The sequence below is a fragment of the Bos taurus genome, chromosome 18, assembly GCF_002263795.3.
Source record: "Bos taurus isolate L1 Dominette 01449 registration number 42190680 breed Hereford chromosome 18, ARS-UCD2.0, whole genome shotgun sequence".
In the NCBI taxonomy this organism is placed as follows: domain Eukaryota; kingdom Metazoa; phylum Chordata; class Mammalia; order Artiodactyla; family Bovidae; genus Bos; species Bos taurus.
Window position 1 is genome coordinate 44,734,809 of NC_037345.1, and position 21,577 is coordinate 44,756,385.

Consider the following 21,577-nt stretch of genomic DNA (forward strand, 5'->3'; position numbering starts at 1 on the left):
GTCATCATTATCTTCATTACCTCCACCATAGTTTGGCCTCAGGTCAAGCAACAGGGAGGGAACACAGCCCCTTCTTGCTGCTCTCCCATCAGGAAGAGCAGTGGCCTGCCACAGGGGCTCTGGGTGCAGCAGACCTGGGTAATGGTGTAAGCCCTCTTGGAGGAGGTTGCCATTAACCCCACCATAGAACCACCAGAACTTCCATAGGACTGGGGAAACAGACTCTTGGAGGGCACAAACAAAACCTTGTGCACACCAGGATCCAGGAGAAAGGAGCAGTGACCCCACAAGAAACTGACCCAGACATGCCCGTGAGTGTCCAAGAATCTCCGGCGGAAGCGTGGGTTGGTGGTGACCTGCTGCTGGGTCGGAGGCACTGAGTGTAGCAGGGCATGGATGGGACCTTTGAAGGTCATCATTATCTTCATTACCTCCACTGTAGTTTGGCCTCAGGTCAAGCAACAGGGAGGGAACATAGCCCTGCCCATCAACAGAAAATTGGATTAAAGATTTACTGAGCATGGCCCCGCCCACCAGAACAAGACCCAGTTTCCCCCTCAGTCAGTCTCTCCCATCAGGAAGCTTCCATAAGCCTCTTATCCTTATCCATCAGAGAGCAGACAGAATGAAAACCACAATCACAGAAAACTAACCAAACTGATCACGTGGACCACAGCCTTGTCTAACTCAGTGTAACTATGAGCCATGCCATGTAAGGCCACCCAAGATGGACGGGTCATGGACAGGTCACATTTCTGACAAAACGTGGTCCACTGGAGAAGAGAATGGCAAGCCACTTCAGTATTCTTGCCTTGAGAACCCCATGAATAGTATGAAAAGGCAAAAAGGTATGACATTGAAAGATGAACTCACCAGGTTGGTGGGTGCCCAATATGCTACTGGAGAAAGAATGGAGAAATAACTCCAGAAGGAATGAAGAGATGGAGCCAAAGCAAAAACAACACCTAGTTGTGGATGTGATGGGTGATGGAAGTAAAGTCCAATGCTGTAAAGAGCAATATTGCATAGGAACCTGGAATGTTAGGTCCATGTATCAAGGCAAATTGGAAGTGGTCAAACAGGAGATGGCAGAGTGAACATTGACATTTTAGGAATTATTGAACTAAAATGGGATGGAATGGGTGAATTTAATTCAGATGACCATTATTTATATCTACTATTGTGGGCAAGACTCCCTTAGAAGAAATGGAGTAGCCATCATAGTCAACAAAAGAGTTGAAAATATAGTACTTGGATGCAATCTGAAAAACGGTAGAATGATCTCTGTTCATTTCCAAGGCAAACCATTCAATATCACAGTAATCCAAGTCTATGCCCCAACCAGTAATGCCGAAAAAGCTGAAGTTGAACGGTTCTATGAAGACCTACAAGACCTTTTAGAACTAACACCCAAAAAAGATGTCCTTCTCATCATAGGGGACTGGAATGCAAAAGTAGGAAGTCAAGAAACACCTGGAGTAACAAAATTTGGGCTTGGAATACAGAATGAAGCAGGGCAAAGGCTAATAGAGTTCTGCCAAGAGAACGCACTGGTCGTAGCAAACACCCTCTTCCCACAACACAAGAGAAGACTCTACACCTGAACATCACCAGATGGTCAATATCGAAATCAGATTGATTATATTCTTTGCAGCCAAAGATGGAGAAGCTCTATACAGTCAGTAGAAACAAGACCAGACCAGGAACTCTACACATGGACATCACCAGATGGTCAACACCAAAATCAGATTGATTATATTCTTTGAAGCCAAAGATGGAGAAGCTCTATACAGTCAGCAAAAACAAGACCAGGAGCCGACTGTGGCTCAGATCATGAACTTCTTATTGCCAAATTCAGACTTAAATTGAAGAAAGTAGGGAAAACCACTAGACCATTCAGGTATGACCTAAATCAAATCCCTTATGTTTATACAGTGGAAGTGAGAAATAGATTTAAGGGCCTAGGTCTGATAGATAGAGTGCCTGATGAACTATGGAATGAGGTTTGTGACATTGTACAGGAGACAGGGATCAAGACCATCCACATGGAAAAGAAATGCAAAAAAGCAAAATGGCTGTCTGGGGAGGCCTTACAAATAGCTGTGAAAAGAAGAGAAGCGAAAAGCAAAGGAACAAAGGAAAGATATAAGCATCTGAATGCAGAGTTCCAAAGAACAGCAAGAAGAGATAAGAAAGCCTTCTTCAGCGATCAATGCAAAGAAATAGAGGAAAACAACAGAATGGGAAAGACTAGGGATCTCTTCAAGAAAATTAGAGATACCAAGGGAACATTTCATGCAAAGATGAGCTCGATAAAGGACAGAAATGGTATGGACCTAACAGAAGCAGAAGATATTAAGAAGAGATGGCAAGAATACACAGAAGAACTGTACAAAAAAGATCTTTATGACCCAGATAATCACAATGGTGTGATCACTGACCTAGAGCCAGACATCCTGGCATGTGAAGTCAAGTGGGTCTTAGAAAGCATCACTACAAACAAAGCTAGTGGAGGTGATGGAATTCCAGTTGAGCTATTCCAAATCCTGAAAGATGATGCTGTGAAACTGCTGTACTCAATATGCCAGCAAATTTGGAAAACTCAGCAGTGGCCACAGGACTGGAAAAGGTCAGTTTTTATTCCAATCCCAAAGAAAGGCAATGCCAAAGAATGCTCAAACTACTGCACAATTGCGCTCATCTCACACGCTAGTAAAGTAATGCTCAAAATTCTCCAAGCCAGGCTTCAGCAATATGTGAACCATGAACTTCCTGATGTTCAAGCTGGTTTTAGAAAAGGCAGAGGAACCAGAGATCAAATTGCCAACATCCGCTGGATCATGGAAAAAGCAAGAGAGTTCCAGAAAAACATCTATTTCTGCTTTATTGACTATGCCAAAGCCTTTGACTCTGTGGATCACAACAAACTGTGGAAAATTCTGAAAGAGATGGGAATACCAGACCACCTGATCTGCCTCTTGAAAAATTTGTATGCAGGTCAGGAAGCAACAGTTAGAACTGGACATGGAACAACAGACTGGTTCCAAATAGGAAAAGGAGTACGTCAAGGCTGCATATTGTCACCCTGCTTATTTAACTTATATGCAGAGTACATCATGAGAAACGCTGGACTGGAAGAAACACAAGGTGGAATCAAGATTGCTGGGAGAAATATCAATAACCTCAGATATACAGATGACACCACCCTTATGGCAGAAAGTGAAGAGGAACTAAAAAGCCTCTTGATGAAAGTGAAAGAAGAGAGTGAAAAAGTTGGGTTAAAACTCAACTTCAGAAAACTAGGATCATGGCATCTGGTCCCATCACTTTATGGCAAATAGATGGGGGAACAATGGAAACAGTGACAGACTTTATTTTGGGGGGCTCCAAAATCACTGCAGATGGTGACTGCAGCCATTAAAAGATGCTTGCTCCTTGGAAGAAATGCTTTGACCAACCTAGACAGCGTATGAAAAAGCAGAGATGTTACTTTGCCAACAAAGGTCCATCTAGTCAAAGCTATGGGTTTTCCATTGGTCATGTATGGATGTGAGAGTTGGACTATAAAGAAAGCTGAGCACCAAAGAATTGATGCTTTTGAACTGTGGTGTTGGAGAAGACTCTTGAGAGTCCCTTGGACCGCAAGGAGATCCAACCAGTCCATCCTAAAGGAAATCAGTCCTGAATATTCATTGGAAGGACTGATGCTGATGCTGAAGCTGAAACTCCAGTACCTTGGCCACCTGATGCCAAGAACTGACTCATTTGAAAAGTCCGTGATGCTAGGAAAGACTGAAGGCAGGAGGAGAAGGGGACAACAGAGGATGAGATGAGTGGATGGCATCACTGACTCAATGGACATGAGTTTGAGTAAATTCTGGCAGTTTGTGATGGACAGGGTGGCCTGGTTTGAACTGAGGTGAGTGTTTGAACTGAACTAAAGTGAGTACTATTCATGTTCCCATTTTATTGATGAGATGGGTGTGGAGTGGTTAAACAACTTTTTAAAAGTCTCATGGCAGATTCAGACTTTAGACACAGACAATCTGATTCTGTAGAGTACTAATTCTTGACTGTAGCTCTGTACTGCCTCTCAGCAAAACAATGGATTGACCCCATGAACTGAAGAAAGTTAGCTCTCTCTCTCTCTGGTCATGACTGGATACAGGGGCTCACACAGTGCTAAACAGACCCAGACTGTCTCCATGCCAGAGTTACCAACACCTCTGTTCTCTCCCGGGTTCTGACAAAAGTTCTGGAACTGAATCTGATTGGCGTGACTTGGGTCACTTGCCTGTCCTTGGGCCTGGTGGGCAAAAAGGTTAAACTAACACACCGACTGGTCAGGCCTGACTATGTGTCCACTTTTGGTGCTGGGGTACCTCCAGGCTGAGAGCACAAGGGGAGCAGTTCCCTGATGGCTGCTTCCAAAGCCACGGGACTAGATGTTGGAGAGGCCACGCTGCAGGTTCCAGGTGGAGCATGTCAGAAGATGTGATGGGGAGCATATTTATGACCCTGGAAACACCTGCTGAATTGTTTTGTTTTCAGGATTTTAGCAGTTTATTATGTCTTCTATGAAGCTTTCAGTTATGTGTCTTAGTAAAATTTCATAATTTCCGTTCTAGTGGCTGTGTGTATTTTTAACATTCTTAACTAATCTTTATTTTAGTTCCTGCCGTGAATGAAATCTTATCTATTTATTTTTGGCTATGCTGGGTCTTCGTTAGTGTGCGGGCTTTTCTCTAGTTGTGAGTGGGGGCTACTCTCTAGTTGTGGTATGCGGGCTTCTCGTTGCAGTGGTTTCTCTTGCCATGGAGTATGGGCTCTAGGGTTCTCGAGTTCAGTAGTTGGGGTGCGTGGGCTCGATTGTAGTGGTGCTTGGGCATGTGGGATCTTCCTGGACCCAGGGATTGAACCAGTGTATTCTGCATTGGCAGGCAGATTCTTTACCACTGAGCCACCAGGGAAGCCCAGGATGAAATTTTATTTGAAAGTTTTTTTCTGTAACATAGGAACACCCTTGATTTTTTTTGTTTATTTTTGTCTTATCTCCTGCTCTGTGGCTGGACTCAGTAATTTTGATGTTTCATTTGGTTTATCTGGGGTTTTTTGGTATAGATCATGTCATCTATATATATCTTCTCCCTTCCAGTAGTTATATATCTTGTTGCATTGAACATAGGTTTTACTTTTACTTTTTGGCCACACCACATGGCTTGTGGAATCTTCTCTGACCAGGGACTGAACCCAGTACGTGGCAGTGAAAGCCCAGAAATCCTAACCACCAGACCACCAGGGAACTCTCTGTCTATCAGCATAGATTTTAATATATAAAACAATGAGCTTTAAGAATGAGCACTTTTTTTTTTTTTTAAGAATGAGCATCTTTGTTTTGGTCCTCATTTTAATGAGAATTCTTTGGATGTATTACTATTGATTATTAGTTTTAATAAATTAGTTTTATTTTGTATGTGATGCATACTTATGGCAAAAAATACAAACATTTCTGAATGCCATAAGTTCACTTTTCCAAAGGTCATGCTTCTCTCTTCCAACTCCATCCCAGTCCCAGGTAGAACCACTATTAACTGTTTCATGTATCTGGGCAGAAAACCACAAGTAGATACACATACACAAACATACAGGGAAAATACACCTTTCTAGGCCCTTATATATACCCTTAATTCCCTCAATAGCATACTTGTTAGTTACAATATTGGTTCTCGGTTTGAAAGAATAAGCCTACAATTCCAAGGCATGACATGTTATACCTGATTCTTCATTCTGGGCAAGTGTGTCACTCACAGGAAAGCCTTGCATGGTTTACAGCCTTTCTTTCTCCAGAAGAGTCATTATCTCCCCCTGGCTTGTTGGGGATATCACCCTCAAAGTAAGCTCGAGGTTGCAGCTGGTGTCCATGGGCTGGCTGCAGAAGAGCTGTCCAGTGAATGAAAGCAGGAAGAGTTCAGGGGTAATAACATTTGCACATGGATGCTGCCATGATGTCTTGCCCTCAGCTCTTCAGTCAACATGCTACTCTTGGACTAGATTGGTGTTTTTATGTGGAGAGTAGTAACTGCTTTTTTTCTTCTTTCAACAAATATGTACAGAAAGATTGTCTGCTGTGTGCCAGGCATTGAGAATGTGACTGGGAGCAAAACCAAAAGACCCTGTCCACATTCAGCTTAACTCCTAGGTAGGGAAACAGACAAAAAATAAATGGCCCATACAAACATAATGCAGGTAGTGAGAGGCACTATGAAGAAAAAGAATGAAGAAGAAAGACCTCTCTGAGGATGGAACACTGAGCAATGTCTGTCTGAGAGATAGAAGGACGCTCCAGGTACGATAGTGGTTCATTTGCAAATAGGGTCAGAGTGGGCCTCCTTCAAAGGACACTTGGCATTGTCTAAAAGTCCAGTGGGTAGGACTTGGCGCTTTCACTGCTGGGCCCTGGGTTTGATCCGTGGTTGGGGAATTAAGGTTCCACAATGTGGAATTTTGCATGGTACAGCCAAAAAAATAAATAACCAACTCTGGAGGGTTTTTTATTTGCTTTTGTTTTTTTAGGAATATCGTTCTTGAAAATAGAACTATACTTCCCAACCTCCCTTACAGCTAGGAGTGGTCACTTGAGTAAGTTCTGATTCATGAAGATGTAACTGGAGGTTTTGGATGAGACTATGAGGAAGTTTCCTTAGAGGGAAAAAGGGTGCTCCCTTTTCCTTGCTCCCCCCAATTTTTTACTGTCTAGAATGCAGGAAAAATGGCTGAAGGTCATTTAATTATTTAGAACTGTGAGGTTATGTAAGTATGTAAGTCTTGTGGGAGGATGAAGAGCAGAAAGATGGGAACTGGGCTCCCTGTGATACCCAGGAGCCTCATCCTAGCTCTGGACTGCCAAACCCTAGACTTATTTTCACCTTTGTTGTTCACATGGCTAAGTCGTGTTGGACTCTTTGCAGCCCAGTGGAGTGCAGCACACCAGGCTTCTCTGTCCTCCACTATCTCCGGGAGTTTGCTCAAATTCATGTCCATTGAGTCGGTGTTGCTATTTAACCATCTCATCCTCTTTTGCCCGCTTCTCCTCCTGCCCTCAGTCTTGCCCAGCATCAGGGTCTTTTCCAGTGAGTTTGTTCTTCGCATCTGGTGGTCAAAGTATTGGAGCTTTGGCTTCAGCAACAGTCCTTCCAATGAATATTCAGGGCTGATTTCCTTTAAGATTGCCTGGTTTGATCTCCTTGCTGGTTTTCATCATAGAAAGAAGTAAATATGGATCTTATGTAAGCCACTGCATTTGTTGTTGTTGTGTGTAGATAAAATGAATCCTAACTGAAAGGAAGCAGGAAGATCGGTTAAGAGGCTTTTACAGTAATCCAAGCAAGAGATGACTGTAGCTTGGAATAGAATGGTAGCAGAGGGGGTGACTAGAAGCAGTTTACTCTTTTTTAGTGTGGTAAACTATACATAGCATAAATGTTGCCATCTTAACAGTTTTGAAGCATATAGTGGCATTAAGTAGATTAATATTTTTTGCAGCCATCGACCACTGTCCACCTCCAAAACTTCTTCATCTTCCCAAGCTGAATCTCTGCCCACTGAGCAATAACTGCCCCTCCTCCTTCGTCTACCATAATTGATGTGGACTTAGTTCCTGTCACTGGCTTTTCCCTGTTTCATGTCCTGGATGATAGTTTATAATTATACTTATTAGTTATATAAAGATGTATAGTAGTGTAGCTAAAATATAAAACTTCCTATGTGTGTTGCATGGTAATAAATTTTGATATATTTTATTTTGGAAAGCAGACTGTAAAACAACATATGAAAGTGAAAGTTGCTCAGTTGTGTCCGACCCTTTGCGACCCCATGGACTATATATAGTCCATGGAATTCTCCAGGTCAGAATACTGGAGTGGGTAGCCTTTCCCTTCTCTGGGGATCTTCCCAACCCAGGGATTGAACCCAGGTCTCCCGCATTGCAGGTGGATTCTTTACCAGCTCAGCCACCGGGAAAGCCCAAGAATACTGGAATGGGTAGCCTATCCCTTCTCCAGCAGATCTTCCCAATCCCAGGAATTGAACTGGGGTTTCCTGCATTGCAGGCAGATTCTTTACCAACTGAGCTATCAGGGAAACCCCAAAACAACATATAAAATGAGCCAATTTTGGAAAAAAAAGAAAGTTTCAAATGTAGGCTGTTTTGCAAACGTGTAATCAGTGATTATATCTATTTAGTAATATCTGACACTGTTTTTTTATTGTGCTGATCTTTTCTTCTTAATTTATTTGCAGTGAATATATATTACTGGTATAAAAGTTTCTGTGAATCACAGTGCTTGAAGCAGTTTAGAAACTGTGTCTGATGATATTGTTACCAGCAGTAAAGCAGCGTGTCAGGGGCAGAATGTAATCTTGTCTGAATGATTAACGTTTGCTGTTGGCTCATCCATCCTTGGGCATGTGTTAGCTTTCTCTCCTCCCTAGTTCTTTCTCCTGTACATAGCATGGCAGCTTCTTTGTGCTCTGGGTTGATACCAACTGCAAAGAGATTATTGTTTTGTTAATTGCTTTAAAAAACAAAAAGTTTAAATACTCACTGTTAATCAGTTTTTAGGTCAGACTATACATCTTAGTTTCAGTGAGCTTGGTTTTTACATTTTCCTACTGTAATTTAATCTCCATAAAGTACTTTCCATAGTCCAAGCGTGGTCTGCTGCATTCTCTATTTCTCTGGAGACACATTTAGGTTCTTATATCACATTCCGGTCTGTTGGTTAGGTCATTATGTAATAACTGTGGAATTATCATAAGGACAAAAGATTGAGAACACTTGGAACCAATTGTAATGTTTAAGGTACAAGTAAGTTTTGAAGAGAAAGAAATGATTGAATGACCTTGGAATTTCTAATAAAAGCCACCAATCCGGATTGACTTCATTTCATTCATTCTTGACTTTTAAACTGATCAGAAATAAATACCAGAACGCAAATGTTTGACACTATGGCATATGCAACATTTCTACTTGTTCTTCACTTCGCAGGGATATGAGAAAGATGATTTGTTCAGTGAGTTTGAGTAGAAAATGAATTTAGACATTGTGTATATCAATGTGAAGATCACAAGGTGTGTCACAGATGGGGTGGACTTGGGCAGTCTGTAATTTCAACATGTGGGGATATAGTAAGGGCTGAGTAAGGCCATGGCCCTGGAAGAAGAGTAATTAAAAATTTGAAAATATTCTAGGAAGGTAGAATTGACTTTGGTGGTGTAGAAGGGGTGGTCTTTTGAGGCTCAAAACAGGGTGACCTTAAACTAAAATCTGTTTTAATTAATAAAATAGAAAGATCACTGAAAAGAAAAGGTTTCCTCGTTTTATCCATAAAGATAACCCCCTGTATAGGTCCATTTATAGAGACATGGGAAAGTGAACACGTACCTTTTTCTTCTGTCATCAGCAATTCCCAGAAAACAAGGTTTTATTTCAGTAGATGCTCAATGGCTGTTTACAATCCAGAATGCTTCATGGATATTTGGAAGCAGTAGTGGCAAGGTCACTTATTGTCTATATTCAGGAGTTGGGCTTTTATGAGGAATTTAAGTCATACCAAAATATTCCTCTCTCTCTCTTTTTTTTCCCTTCTTTTTTTAAAGCTGTGCCGCTGCATGGTATGTGGTATCTCAGTTCCCCAACCAGGGATCAAACCCATACTTCCTGCAGTGGAAGTACAGAGTCCCAACCACTAGACTGCCAGGGAAGTCCCCAAGATGTTTCTCTTAATGCAACTCTGATAATAGCCTTATATTGCCCCAAATTCCATCCAGTTGGGATGCCTTGAGATGAATATGTGTGTGTGTGTGTGTTTTTTTAATTCAGATGCCAAGGGTAAGATTAAGTCTGATTGCTTTCTTCATAATTCTTGAATGAGACTGATGGGCTGAAGGCCCAAATAGATGTTTTGGGGCTTGGAATTCCTTAAGAGGTAAGAGAAGTTGTTCCTTTTCCCAAGCTCCATGTGCCCTCTCCCATTTTATTGCTGTTTGCAGCCAGTCTTAGCTGTTGTCTGCTATGCAAATCATGAACTTCAAGACTCATGCCACCCCAAAGGGCCACAGGCACTTGTAAAATTTGTTGCAGTCCCTTTCCCACTATCAGAGAAGACTGAGCCATGCCTCTCAGTCTTTGTTCATCAGGGTTCCTGCACTGCGGTCCCCTCCCCTTCGTGATATCCTTAGCCACTGTTGTGACTACCTCCTGGATCTTGTCATATGAAAATAGCACAGTCTGGTGGTTAGAACAGTTTTTGGAGTTAGACTCAGTGTCAGATCTCTACTGCACCACTTATTACCTGCTTGACATTGGAGCAAGGTTCTTTCTCTCTCTAAGCCTTGGTGTAGTTATCTGTAAAATGGATGAATTGCTGTCACCCCACAGCTTCGCTTCACTGCATGTAAAGTACTTGGTATGGGTTAAACACTCAGTAAATGGTAGCTCTTGATTGACATGGACTTCTGGAGCTCCAGTGACATTTTAATCTCACTGACCACTCATTTGTCCTTCAGCTTGCTACACATGTTCTGCATCTTCATGGGATCCCATAATCCAGGAAATGGTCTCCATGTGGAAGAGAAAGTTGAGACCCTCCTGGTCTGGTGGTTAAAACTGCGCACTTCCAATGCGGGGGCCATGGGTTCAGTTCCTGGTCAGGGAACTAAATTCTCACATGCTGCTCTGCCAATATATAAGTAAATAGATGCAACTTTAAAAATAAAATTAAAGAGAAAGTAACTGTCCTAGGCCCTTGGGTCACATGCTTTCAGATTCATAACTTTAGAGTCTCTATTGCTTTCCAGGTTTCTCAGGAAGACCCCAAGGACTGGCACATCCCTGGGTCAGGGAGGATGGAGCCTGTGACAGGAAGGAAACTGGGCTAAGACAGGAGATATTGTAGAGAAAAGGTGGGCAGAGGCAGGCTGGAGGTTGAGCTCCATCCTCCCTCCAGAGAATACACTTCTGTTACTTAGGTACACTTGTAGAATACATATTCTTTAGATAGCTTTTCCAAGATCCAGGGTAACCATGGTTTTGATTGGCTTTTTAGTGAATTGTTTACAACACAAATATTTTATTACAACCAATAATTTGTGCTCCATACCTCATATAAGTAGGGGGAGGGAGATGCTGAGGTCTTGTTTTTGCCACTTCTTATACATAAGGAAGAAATTTAAGTTAGACCTCTCATCCAGGGTCAAGCATGTGAGAAGTGGTGGTGGCAACACTCCAAATGTCCCCCTTCTAAAACTGACCACCATCTCTCCCCATTCATTCCTGCAGCAGCGACATCCTCTTTCCACCATTCTGCCCTCAACAGCAAGAGGACCCTCCCCAGCCCTCAGCTTGCCATCAGCAGCATTATCAGAGTGTCCTCTTCTGGGCCCAGGACACTCAGGCCCTCAGAGGCCGTTCCTAGAACTTCCCTTCAGAAGCGACAGACAGAGTACTCCCACTGTTCCCGTGCTCTTGTCCTCAGAGAGCCTTTTCCTTCCCACCTTGCCCCTCAGTGTTCCTTCTCCAGTAGCCCCTGCCTTTGCACATCTACTTACTGTCCCCCACCATTAGAAGGTAACCCTCAGAAGGACAGTGACTTGTTCACTGTATTTCTTGTAGTATCCTCTAGCTTTTTTTGTGCTTTGTACATACCACACACTCACATATTACACATTTGTTGAAAGAATGAATGACTCAGTTGTATCTGTCAGAAGCTGAAAGAATGTGAGCCCAGAGCGGATGGCACAGGGCATGTCACTGCTCCCTCCTCCCCCCTCAGCTGCAGCCTGCCAAGAGGCCAAGGAAGAAGGAGGAGGAAGAGTTTGTGTGCCTGGGGACTCGGCTTCAGGCCTCCTCTGGGTTTGCTCTGTGTGGAGCTTCAGAACACCGCGTCATTCTGGCCTGAGCCGGTTAAGGGTGAGCGTCTGCCATGGGTCTGGTTTCAGTGTTGCCAGCACACAGCTGTCTCCAGGCGTGTAGATCTTGTTGAGGGCAAGGTGCACGCTGGCTAAAGGCATAGACACTTGAGTCAAGTGAGCCCTCTGCCAAATTCAGTTTGTGTCCCCTTGACAAAGTTTCATAACCTTTCTGTGCCTTAGTCTTATTGTTTGTGAAATGGGAATGACCTCACATGGTTGTTCCTAGGATTGAATGAGAAAATCCATGTGAAATCTTTAGTGCAAGTGAGGTGCATGCTGAGTGTTCAAGCTGGCTGATACTGCATACAGTGCTAATTAAATCCTGTTTTTTCTGTTTGTGTCACAAGTTTCAGGTTGCTAGGTCTGTTTACTCTGTGTGGCTCACTCTGCGCATCTCTATGAGAAAGAGCTTTGAGGGAGTAAGTGGAAACCCAGGAGGTTTGGGTGGGAATTCAGCCTGTTTTTCTGATTGTTCCCTGTAGACAGAGGATGCTATGATGTGAGATGTCTGTGTTTGTTTTAGTTTTGTCCTGGTGATTTCCACAGGGGAAAATAATTCAGAGGGAGTAAGTGTCACCGCTGGGAACTTGCCTGACTCTTTCTCCAGGAGGAAGAACTCTGCCTAGTGCGGGTAGGAAAGGGCAGCATCTGAACTGTGCGCTGGGAGGTGAGAGCGCCAAGGAGGGGCCTTCTTTCTGCCTGCTTCACCAGGCCAAGGTGTGGGCCCTGGGGTTGAGTGGTAGTTGCTGTAACTGCAGTGGGAACCGTCACCATGCCCCCAGGCAGTGCCCCCATGCTGGCGACTGGTGGGCCCGCTTTGCTGTCCTCCAGTGGGATAAATTACAAACTCAGTTAAGTAATTTTTTGTTAGTAAACCACTCTATAGGCCAATGAAATATGAAATACTTTCCATTAAAAATGTTTTGTGGGACTTCCCTGGCAGCCTTGTGGTTTAATACTCTGTGCTTCCAATGCAAGGGTCATAGGTTCAATCCCTGGTTGGGAAACTAAGATCCTACATGCCACATGGCATGGCCAATTTATATATATATATATATATATATATAGGGTTTTTTTGAATGTTATGAGGCATGTAAAAAAGTTACAATAAAGTTTTGTTGTTATTGTCAAATTTGGTATGGATAAAACTGTAAAAGATTAGGGAAGATGTCAGTAATCTGAAAAGTGTCTGTTCAAGTTGCTTTGCAAGTAGCAAATTCTTATCTCCTTTAAAGAAAAAAGAAATAGGAAATTGTAGAGAATACCTTGTAGCTGGAGTTAACACAAGAAAGCAAACAGAGAACAACAAACAGTGCGGAGAATAGCTCTTGCCAGTGCCAGAGGTTGGCAGATAAAGGCACATTTGTATCTTTTGGTGGTGGTATGTTGTAGGAGAAGGCAGTGGCACCCCACTCCAGTACTCTTGCCTGGAAAATCCCATGGACGGAGGAGCCTGGTGGGCTGCCGTCCATGGGGTCGCTAGGAGTCAGACACGACTGAGCGACTTTACTTTCACTTTTCACTTTCATGCATTGGAGAAGGAAATGGCAACCCACTCCAGTGTTCTTGCCTGGAGAATCCCAGGGACAGGACAGCCTGGTGGGCTGCTGTCTATGGGGTCGCACAGAGTTGGACACGACTGAAGCGACTTAGCAGCAGCAGCAGCATGTTGTATGTTTTTAGTACACATATTTTTATAATTATATATTAATAGTATACATTAACATCGCATTATGTATTTAGTAGCTTATAAAGTAAATTTTCTGCTTTAATGGACTATTGTATTAATCAGTCAGCTGTACTAATATGTATTAGGCAAGTGGTGTTCTCCTGATCTGACACATGGATGTACCAGTATGTTTTGTTAACTCTGAGAAAACAGGTCTGTCAGCTTTGTTTCATAAGACTGGAAATATGACATACAGCTATGGTAATAACTATGTAATTACTATGTTAATAACACTGTTACTAAAACAACCTGTATCTTTGGATTCCATTTCCAATGGAATATGTTCTTATAGTCAAACTGACCTTTCAGGTTTCTAATCATCTGGCTTTTCTTCTGTCTTCTGAATACTGTGTGGAGAGAACTGGAATTGTGGCTTGCTGTGATTCCACTGAAGCTCACAGACAGTTCATAGGATTCTGTGAACAAGAATCCAGATGAAGAGAGTGGAGGACGGGAGTGAGGGAGGCGAGGGGGGAAGTGGGGAGGTCCATTCAAACCTTGAGGCTGGTAACTTGGTTATAATGTTTTGACTTCTAGGCACCGGGCCACCCAGGTCCAAATGTGAGAACAAAGGCAGATCCTTCTAAATAAAGCATGGTGACTTTGTAACTTCCATGTGATTTCAGAATTCCAGTTAATTGTTACCTCTACTCAAATTCATAGTTGAGAAGTTATTGCAGTAATGCAGTAGCAACCCACAACCTGAAAGTCCCTGACTCTCTTGTCTTCACAGGTGTTGGGACGATGCTTCTTGACAGTGGTGCAGGTCCATTTCCAGTTTTTGACCCAGGCGTTACAGAAGGTGCAGCCCGTGGCTCACTCGTGCTTTGCTGAAGTTGTTGTGCCAGAAAAAAAGAACAGCAGCAGTGGCGGCGGCTTATCTGGCGCGGGCCACACGTCGGAACTGGAGGAGGCCGTGCGGTCCTGGCGCGGGGCTGCTGAGGTAATCCTGACTCCCGGGAGATGAGTGCCCTTCGTTCACATAGGAGAGGTTCCAGAGGGCCTTTGCCTTTTGGTTCTTAAAAGGGCCTTTTTATTTAGAAGTGTGAGTTTTCAACTGCTGTCATTAGATTGTTGATTCATTTAACAGTGAATGCCTTTGTAAATGCTCACTCCATACCAGGCATGCACCAGGTACTGGGAAGACAGCCTCTACTCACAGCCTCCTAGGAGAAAGGGCTTTACAAAAGCAGGGTTGAGGAGAGGCCTTTGACAAGAAGTGCAGCAGAGTTTCTAGGAAAGGGACCAGAGCGAAGAGGCTGGAGGGCAAGGAGAGTAAGCAGTCAGCTAGGTAGCTAGGTGGGGATGTCGTCAGCAATGACACTTCTTGTTGGTATTTTAATACTCCTTTGTTTCTGAGGCTTGAAGAAAAAAGCCTTGCAAGTCAACATTTTAACTAGGATTTACTGTTCCATTTCACAGAGTAAAAGAGAATTTATATTATAATATTTAGTTTGACTCATAACCTCAATTAAATTGGCAAAATTTTTGATTTTGTTTTAGAAATCTCTTATCAAATTTGTAAACATCTTTCAACATTTTAACATTATATGTTCTGTTGTTTACTTAGTTCAGTATTATGATGTTCCGTTGCATTGTTATTTCTTCTCAATTTCTTTTCGCTGTGTTGGTCCCTTTCATTTTAAAGATTCTCCTCTGCTTTCTTGGTGTTTATTGGAGCAGCCATGCAGTGCTAATTGGGGGCTGAGTGCAGGAGTGGTACCTGCTGATTTCATTGCAGGTGGCCAGGCAGTGGGATCCACACCTTTGTCTTCTCACCTTACAGCCCTCTGTGCCCTCCTGGCTGCCGTCTCCTGATCACACTGCTCACACTCTACACTCTTTGTACCTGACTCAAGGTCTTCTCTACCCAACCTGTGGGTATCATTCATGCTGAGAGCCCAGCCCAAGTGAGCAGCCTTCTGGTGCTCCTGTGACCTCCTGGCCTTGACCTTTTCCTTCACCCACTTCTGTCTGCCCTGGCTTTCTGCCTTCCTTCCTTTGCTTTCAACCAGTGACCCTGCCCCCTACACACTGAGAAAACAGAATGTACCTAGCAGCAGCCCCTCTTCTCCATTTCCACCCAGATGACACACGTCTCCCATTCAGACCCTCTCCTGTTCCTTGCTCTTGGTTCCAGCAGAGGAGGCGCCCTCCCCGCCTGTGCAGTCTGCCTCTCTCCACCCTGCCCCCACCCTCAGGGCCTCTGTACTAGGACCCTAGGTTTTGTCTCCCACCTCCTCAGCATGTTCCCACCAGTACACAAATAGGCCTACAAATAAAAATCCTCCATGCTCTGCCCTGTTTCTCTGCTCTTTTCATAGCCAGCTTCTTGGGAGAATTGTTTGCCTCACCTTTGATTCATGCTAAAAAAAATTACTATTATCAGATATTTCAAGCATATAGGAAATGTCACATACATAACCATCTATCTTCCTTTTAGCTTTGTCAAGTGAATCTTCACTTTTTGCCACATTTGCTTCATACCTTTTATTTTTAACAGAAAATGCAGTTGAATTCCCTTTATACTTCTCCACTGTCGTATTCATATTCCTTTCTCTCTAGAGATAACCTCTTTTGATTTTGGAGTGTGACTCCTATGCATATTTTTATAGTTTTATTCTGTATGTGTGTATCCATATGTATATTGTTTTGCACAATATGAAGCTTTATATATAACAGGCGTCATTCAGCTCACTAAAATCTGGCTTCCACTCCTCCACCAGAACATGCCTTGTCTTGTCAAGGTCACTGGTGCCTTCGGTGTTGCCAGAAACATTGGCAGAAATCCAAGGATCCCATTGACTCCATTTAGCAGCTCACAGCGACTTGGGCCCTGGAAATCCTCTCTCCTTATGAAGAACCAACTGCTCTTAGTTACCCTCTTACCTCCTAGGATAGCCTCTCCAACCGCTTTGCTATCTTCTCTTCAACATAACTTATGAATGTGAGTTCCTCAAGGCTCAGGTCTACGTGTTCTTTTCCCTGAAGGGCCTCCATCTAGTCTTGGAACTTTAGAAACCGCTTGTGTGCTGGGGCCATGGAGTGTGTGTGCCCAGTGCCCTTCTCTGTGGTCTCAGGCCCCCGTGTTCAGCTGCTGTCCTCCTCAGGTCTTCAGATGGCTCAGCCCTTGGCCTTCCCACATACACCTGTTCCTCTTCAAAGCATCCCTGCGCTAGCAAGTAGCGCCCTCTCACACTGGGTCCCTTGTGCAAGAAACCTGACATTTATCCTCCAGTTTGTCTGTCACAACTGCATCCAGTCCACAGGAAAGCCCCGCAGACCCTGCCTCCAGAATACTATTGTAGACCTATCCCTTCATTCTGTGTCCACCGTCACTGACTTATTTCAGGGGATCATTACTCTCCCCTGACATCTTCAGAGGCTGGGCCTGCTTCTCCCTTTCCTGTCTTGCTGTCCCTCATCTCTCTCTCTTTCCTTAGGATAAGGGGTAGACCTGTCCTATGACCTGCCTAGTCACACATAGTCTGGCTCCTGCCTCCCCACCAGCCGCCTCTGGCCACTCTCCCCACTCCCTGGGTTCTAGTTCCTGCGCCTACATCTCTGCCTGTCCGCCCCCCTCCCTGACCCTGCACTTCTGTTGACTGCCTCCTCCTCTTTAAATGCAGCCTAAATGATGATTTCTCAGTTTCTTGGGTGCTCCCTGTCACAGTTCTTTATTTCCCTTGGGATGAGTTTTTCCATTTTATATTTTTTAAATGTTTTATTTGCTTGCCTTTTCAACCTACGAAGCTGTCAGCTCCAAGATTATAGGGACCAGGATTGATGCTCCACTGTCTATCCAGTGACTCCTGTAACGTAAGACCTCCTTATGAGGTCTTACATATTTTGACTAAATGAAGAGTTCTAGAAAGAGAGTCAAATGGTTTTAAACTGTGGGACTATTAGGGTGCAGGGAGTGATTGGTCTTCATATAGAATTTGTGAAGCTTTGGAAATCTATGACATTATAGCTGCTTAATTTCCTTTAGTCTTGCAATGTTGGTAAATGTTATAACTCCATTAACCTAGAAGAACAAAAATTAACTGTTTAAAAATTTTATTTGTTGCACAAGTATTATTGCAATAAAAATAGATGTTGAAAAAAATTGAAAGACAGTTCATCCTGAATCCTTCCTTACATCTAATAAATCGAATATATATTTTTCTATATTCTCTAGTCCTGATCCATATGTATAGATAACTAGCATTTCATCACAAGACACAGATGAGTCTTCCTGTTTTTCTGTCTTACGTCCTTATGTCTTCTTGTTTGTCTGTCTTATATATTCATTCTTGTTGTTTAGTTGCTAAGTCATGTCCAGCCCTTTGTGACTCCATGACTGTAGCCCACCAGGCTTGTCCGTCCATGGAATTTCCCAGTCAAGAATACTGCAGTGGATTGCCATTTCCTTCTCTAGGGGATCTTCCCAACCCAGGAACTGAGCCTGTGTCTCCTGCTTAGTAGGCAGATTCTTTACCACTGAGCCACCTGGGAGGTTCAATGTACTCTTCATAAACATATATTTAATGACTAAACAATAAGTATTTCATTTTTCTGTGAGGATTTCAAAAGTTCTGTTTTTCCTTTAATGTTACAATGTAGTTTTTTTCCTACTGGTGAGGTTTTTTACTTTGGTGTATAGGACCACTCAACCAAATAGATATATTTTTTAATTTTGGAAACTTCAAGGGCCAATATACTATGATATCTATCTTTTTAAAATAGAGAAACTTAAAATGTGATTAATATAACAGGTAGGTAAGTCTTTTTCGCAGGTTTTATTTTTTGATTGTGCCGTAAGGCTTGTGGGATCTTTGTTCCCAGACCAGGGGTTGAACCCAGGCCCTCAGCAGTGACAGTGTCAAATCCTAACCACTGGACCACCAGGGAATTCCCAGGGGGTTTCTTAAATAAGGTAGTGCTATGTCAGGTTTGTTTTTTCATCAATGCTTGGTTTAGTCTTTCAGAATTTCTGGCTGCTCTCTTTATAATAGAGATAATCCAGAATGACTAATGCTTAGATAGTTTCTTGCTTTATTTTAATGGTTTCTTTTTTTTTAAATTTTGCTAGTATCTGTAACATCTTCGTTTACCTACCAGTGATTATTTCTGTTGCAGGCAACATCTAGACTGAGAGAAAGAGGCTGTGATGGCCGCCTGGCAGGAATTGAAGTTCAGCAGCTCTTCTGTTCTCAAAGTGCAGCAATTCCCGAGCACCAGCTGAAAGAACTGAACATAAAAATTGACAGTGCTCTGCAAGTATGTTTTTCAAAACTAGCACATTAATATCTGAGGAATGAAAACAAGGGCAGGAGTTAAAGTTTTGATGTTGAACCAGTTGGAAAGAGTAATAGGATAGTAGTTGGCCTCATGTCTTTTAATAATTATAGAAATTTACAATTTCTATTTTCACTGGACTTTGTCAGTTTAGAATCTACTATGTAATCTTGATTCCTAAAAACACTTTCTTTGCAGGCATATAAAATAGCTCTGGAAAGTTTAGGTCACTGTGAATACGCAATGAAAGCTGGTTTCCACCTGAATCCAAAGGCGATAGAAGCCAGTTTGCAGGTATGTTACTCTGTCTGGTGGCTCCGGTGAGCTGTGGTGTGGCAGTCACGCCGTCCACATGAGCCCGTCGTCTCAAGAGCTGAGCCGTGGGTCATCTCTCTTGTCCTCTCCGACCATTTTCCAGGGCTGCTGCAGCGAGGCAGAGGCGCAGCAGACGGGGCGGAGGCAGACCCCGCCGCAGCCCATGCAGTGTGAGCTCCCCACTGTGCCCGTGCAGATAGGATCAAGCTTCCTGAAGGGGGTCTCCTTCAACGAGTCAGCCGCCGACAACCTGAAACTCAAGACGGTAGCTTCCCATGGGGTTCCTCCAACCCGGGTGTGAACTTGAAAATAGAGTTCTTAAGGACACCTAACGGCTTGTAAAGAATCTGGATTAAAAAGCAAAACTGAAGTGAAGACAGGAGGCATTGACCTTCCTCAGTAAACTGTTGTCTAAAAGCAGACTAGTGACGTTCCCCCACACACACATTTGATAGGTCTTTATTGAGCAGCCGTTAGTACCAGGCTAGGAGGTTTGACAGCCCCCTAGGTTGTGATAGTAACCCAGCACGAGGGGGCCTCAGCTAGAGGATTAGTGATGTGACCCTTGAGAAGAGGACTTACTGAAAGACCTGAAGAATAAGTGTGGGAGTGAGGCTGGGGCTGTGAGACAGCCAGGAAGTGAGAGCCGTTCCAAGAGCTGAAGGCCTTCCTTAGAGCTGAAGCGGGGTGTCCTCTGGCTATCCAGTACAGTCCCTAGTAGGATTTGGATTTAATTGTCCTGAAATGAGGGCTGGGCTCTTCTAGTTTGTTAAAGTTGTCCAGGTGATTCTAACGTGTAGTCAGACCTGAGAGTCTAGAACAAGGGGAGACATGGCACTGACCAAGGCTGGAGAAGCAGCCCAGGAAGATGGAAAGCCCCCAATTTGAGGCTGGTGCCCCACCCTGGTAGGTCACGTGATTAGGTTGGCATTTCTGAAAGATCTCCCTGGCCTCAGGATAGACTTTTGGCTGGAGGGAGAGCAGCACTGAAGGCTTTTGGCCATGGCCCCATCTGGTGATGATGGGAGGCAAGTGGAAGGATTCAGGAGCAACCTGCTGCTGCTGCTAAGTCGCTTCAGTCATGTCCGACTCTGTGCGACCCCAGAGACGGCAGCCCACCAGGCTCCCCGTCCCTGGAATTCTCTAGGCAAGAACACTGGAGTGGGTTGCCATTTTCTTCTCCAATGCATGAAAGTGAAAAGTGAAAGTGAAGGTGCTCAGTCGTGTCCGACTCCTAGCGACCCCATGGACTGCAGCTTACCAGGCTCCTCCATCCATGGGATTTTCCAGGCAAGAGTACTGGAGTGGGATGCCATCGCCTTCTCCGCAGGAGCAACCTAGAGGTTGTAATAAGCAGGACTCCATGATTAACTGGCTATGAGAAGGAGGGGAAGGGAGATGAGGCCCAAGTTTCTGGCTTGGACAGCAGTTTTGGTGCTGCTTATTAAGGCTTGGTGATAGTTGTCAAAAATACATTTTTGTACATGATTTTAAGATTGCTTTTGGAATGTCCAAGTGGAGCCATCCAGCAGGCAATTGGATGTATGGGTCTAGAGCTCTGAAGTGGGATCAGGCCTGGGTCCTCACAGACAGATGGTCTCTGGAGCCAGAAGAGAGGCTGGGGGAATCCAGGAAGTGTGTGGAAGGGGTTCAAGGAAACTTTGGCATTTAAGAGAGTGGCTGTGACTATTTTATAGTCACAGGGCCATACATGAACTTCTTCAGGCATGTCCTGTATCTGCCACTGTGGACTCTCCTTATGGTACGTTGATCAGAGTACACTGTTGCTGTGAAGTCCAGCTTGTTGGGAGAGTTCTGGATCATCGGTTTGTTGTGAGAGAATGTAACGCAGGAATAGCCAGATGGAAGAGGCGCCTGGGGCAAGGCCTGGGGAAGGGACTTGGTGGCTTCCTGTTCTCTCCAGGCAGCACAGTCCCAGCACCTCCCTGTGTTCTCCAGCCCAGAAGCTCCTAGGGTAACTTTTGTAAAGAGACTTTCGCCAAGTTAATTTCATTTATGATTTTGTTCAAAGTGTATAAAATAAAAGGTTTTGAAAGTACACTATAAAAATGTTGTTTATGGTTATGCTCTTGGGACGGGCTCTCACTTCCTGGCTGTCTCACAGCCCCAGCCTCACCCCCACACTTATTCGTCAGGTCTTTCTCTACTTTAAGTCCTCTTCTCAAGGGTCACATCCCTTAATCCTCTAGCTGAGGCCCCCTTGTCCTGTGTTACTATCAGAACCTAGGAGGCTCTTATGGTTAATGTTTCAGTGAAATAAAT

At 43.8% G+C, this 21,577-nt stretch overlaps 1 protein-coding gene across 4 annotated transcripts in view; it reads left to right on the forward strand.

Annotated features, from left to right (window-relative positions):
* The window catches only part of GARRE1 (granule associated Rac and RHOG effector 1), an 84,832-nt gene that overhangs the window by 43,388 nt on the left and 19,867 nt on the right, over positions 1-21,577 (forward strand). For 3 of the 4 annotated variants that reach the window (XM_005219028.5, XM_005219027.5, NM_001206284.2), the window contains 4 exons: positions 14,433-14,642; positions 18,821-18,961; positions 19,178-19,273; positions 19,398-19,559. In XM_005219028.5, coding sequence (XP_005219085.2) covers positions 14,433-14,642; positions 18,821-18,961; positions 19,178-19,273; positions 19,398-19,559 — 609 coding nt within the window. The remainder of the gene's footprint in view (positions 1-14,432; positions 14,643-18,820; positions 18,962-19,177; positions 19,274-19,397; positions 19,560-21,577) is intronic. The other variant, XM_024978542.2, reaches the window with a different exon arrangement.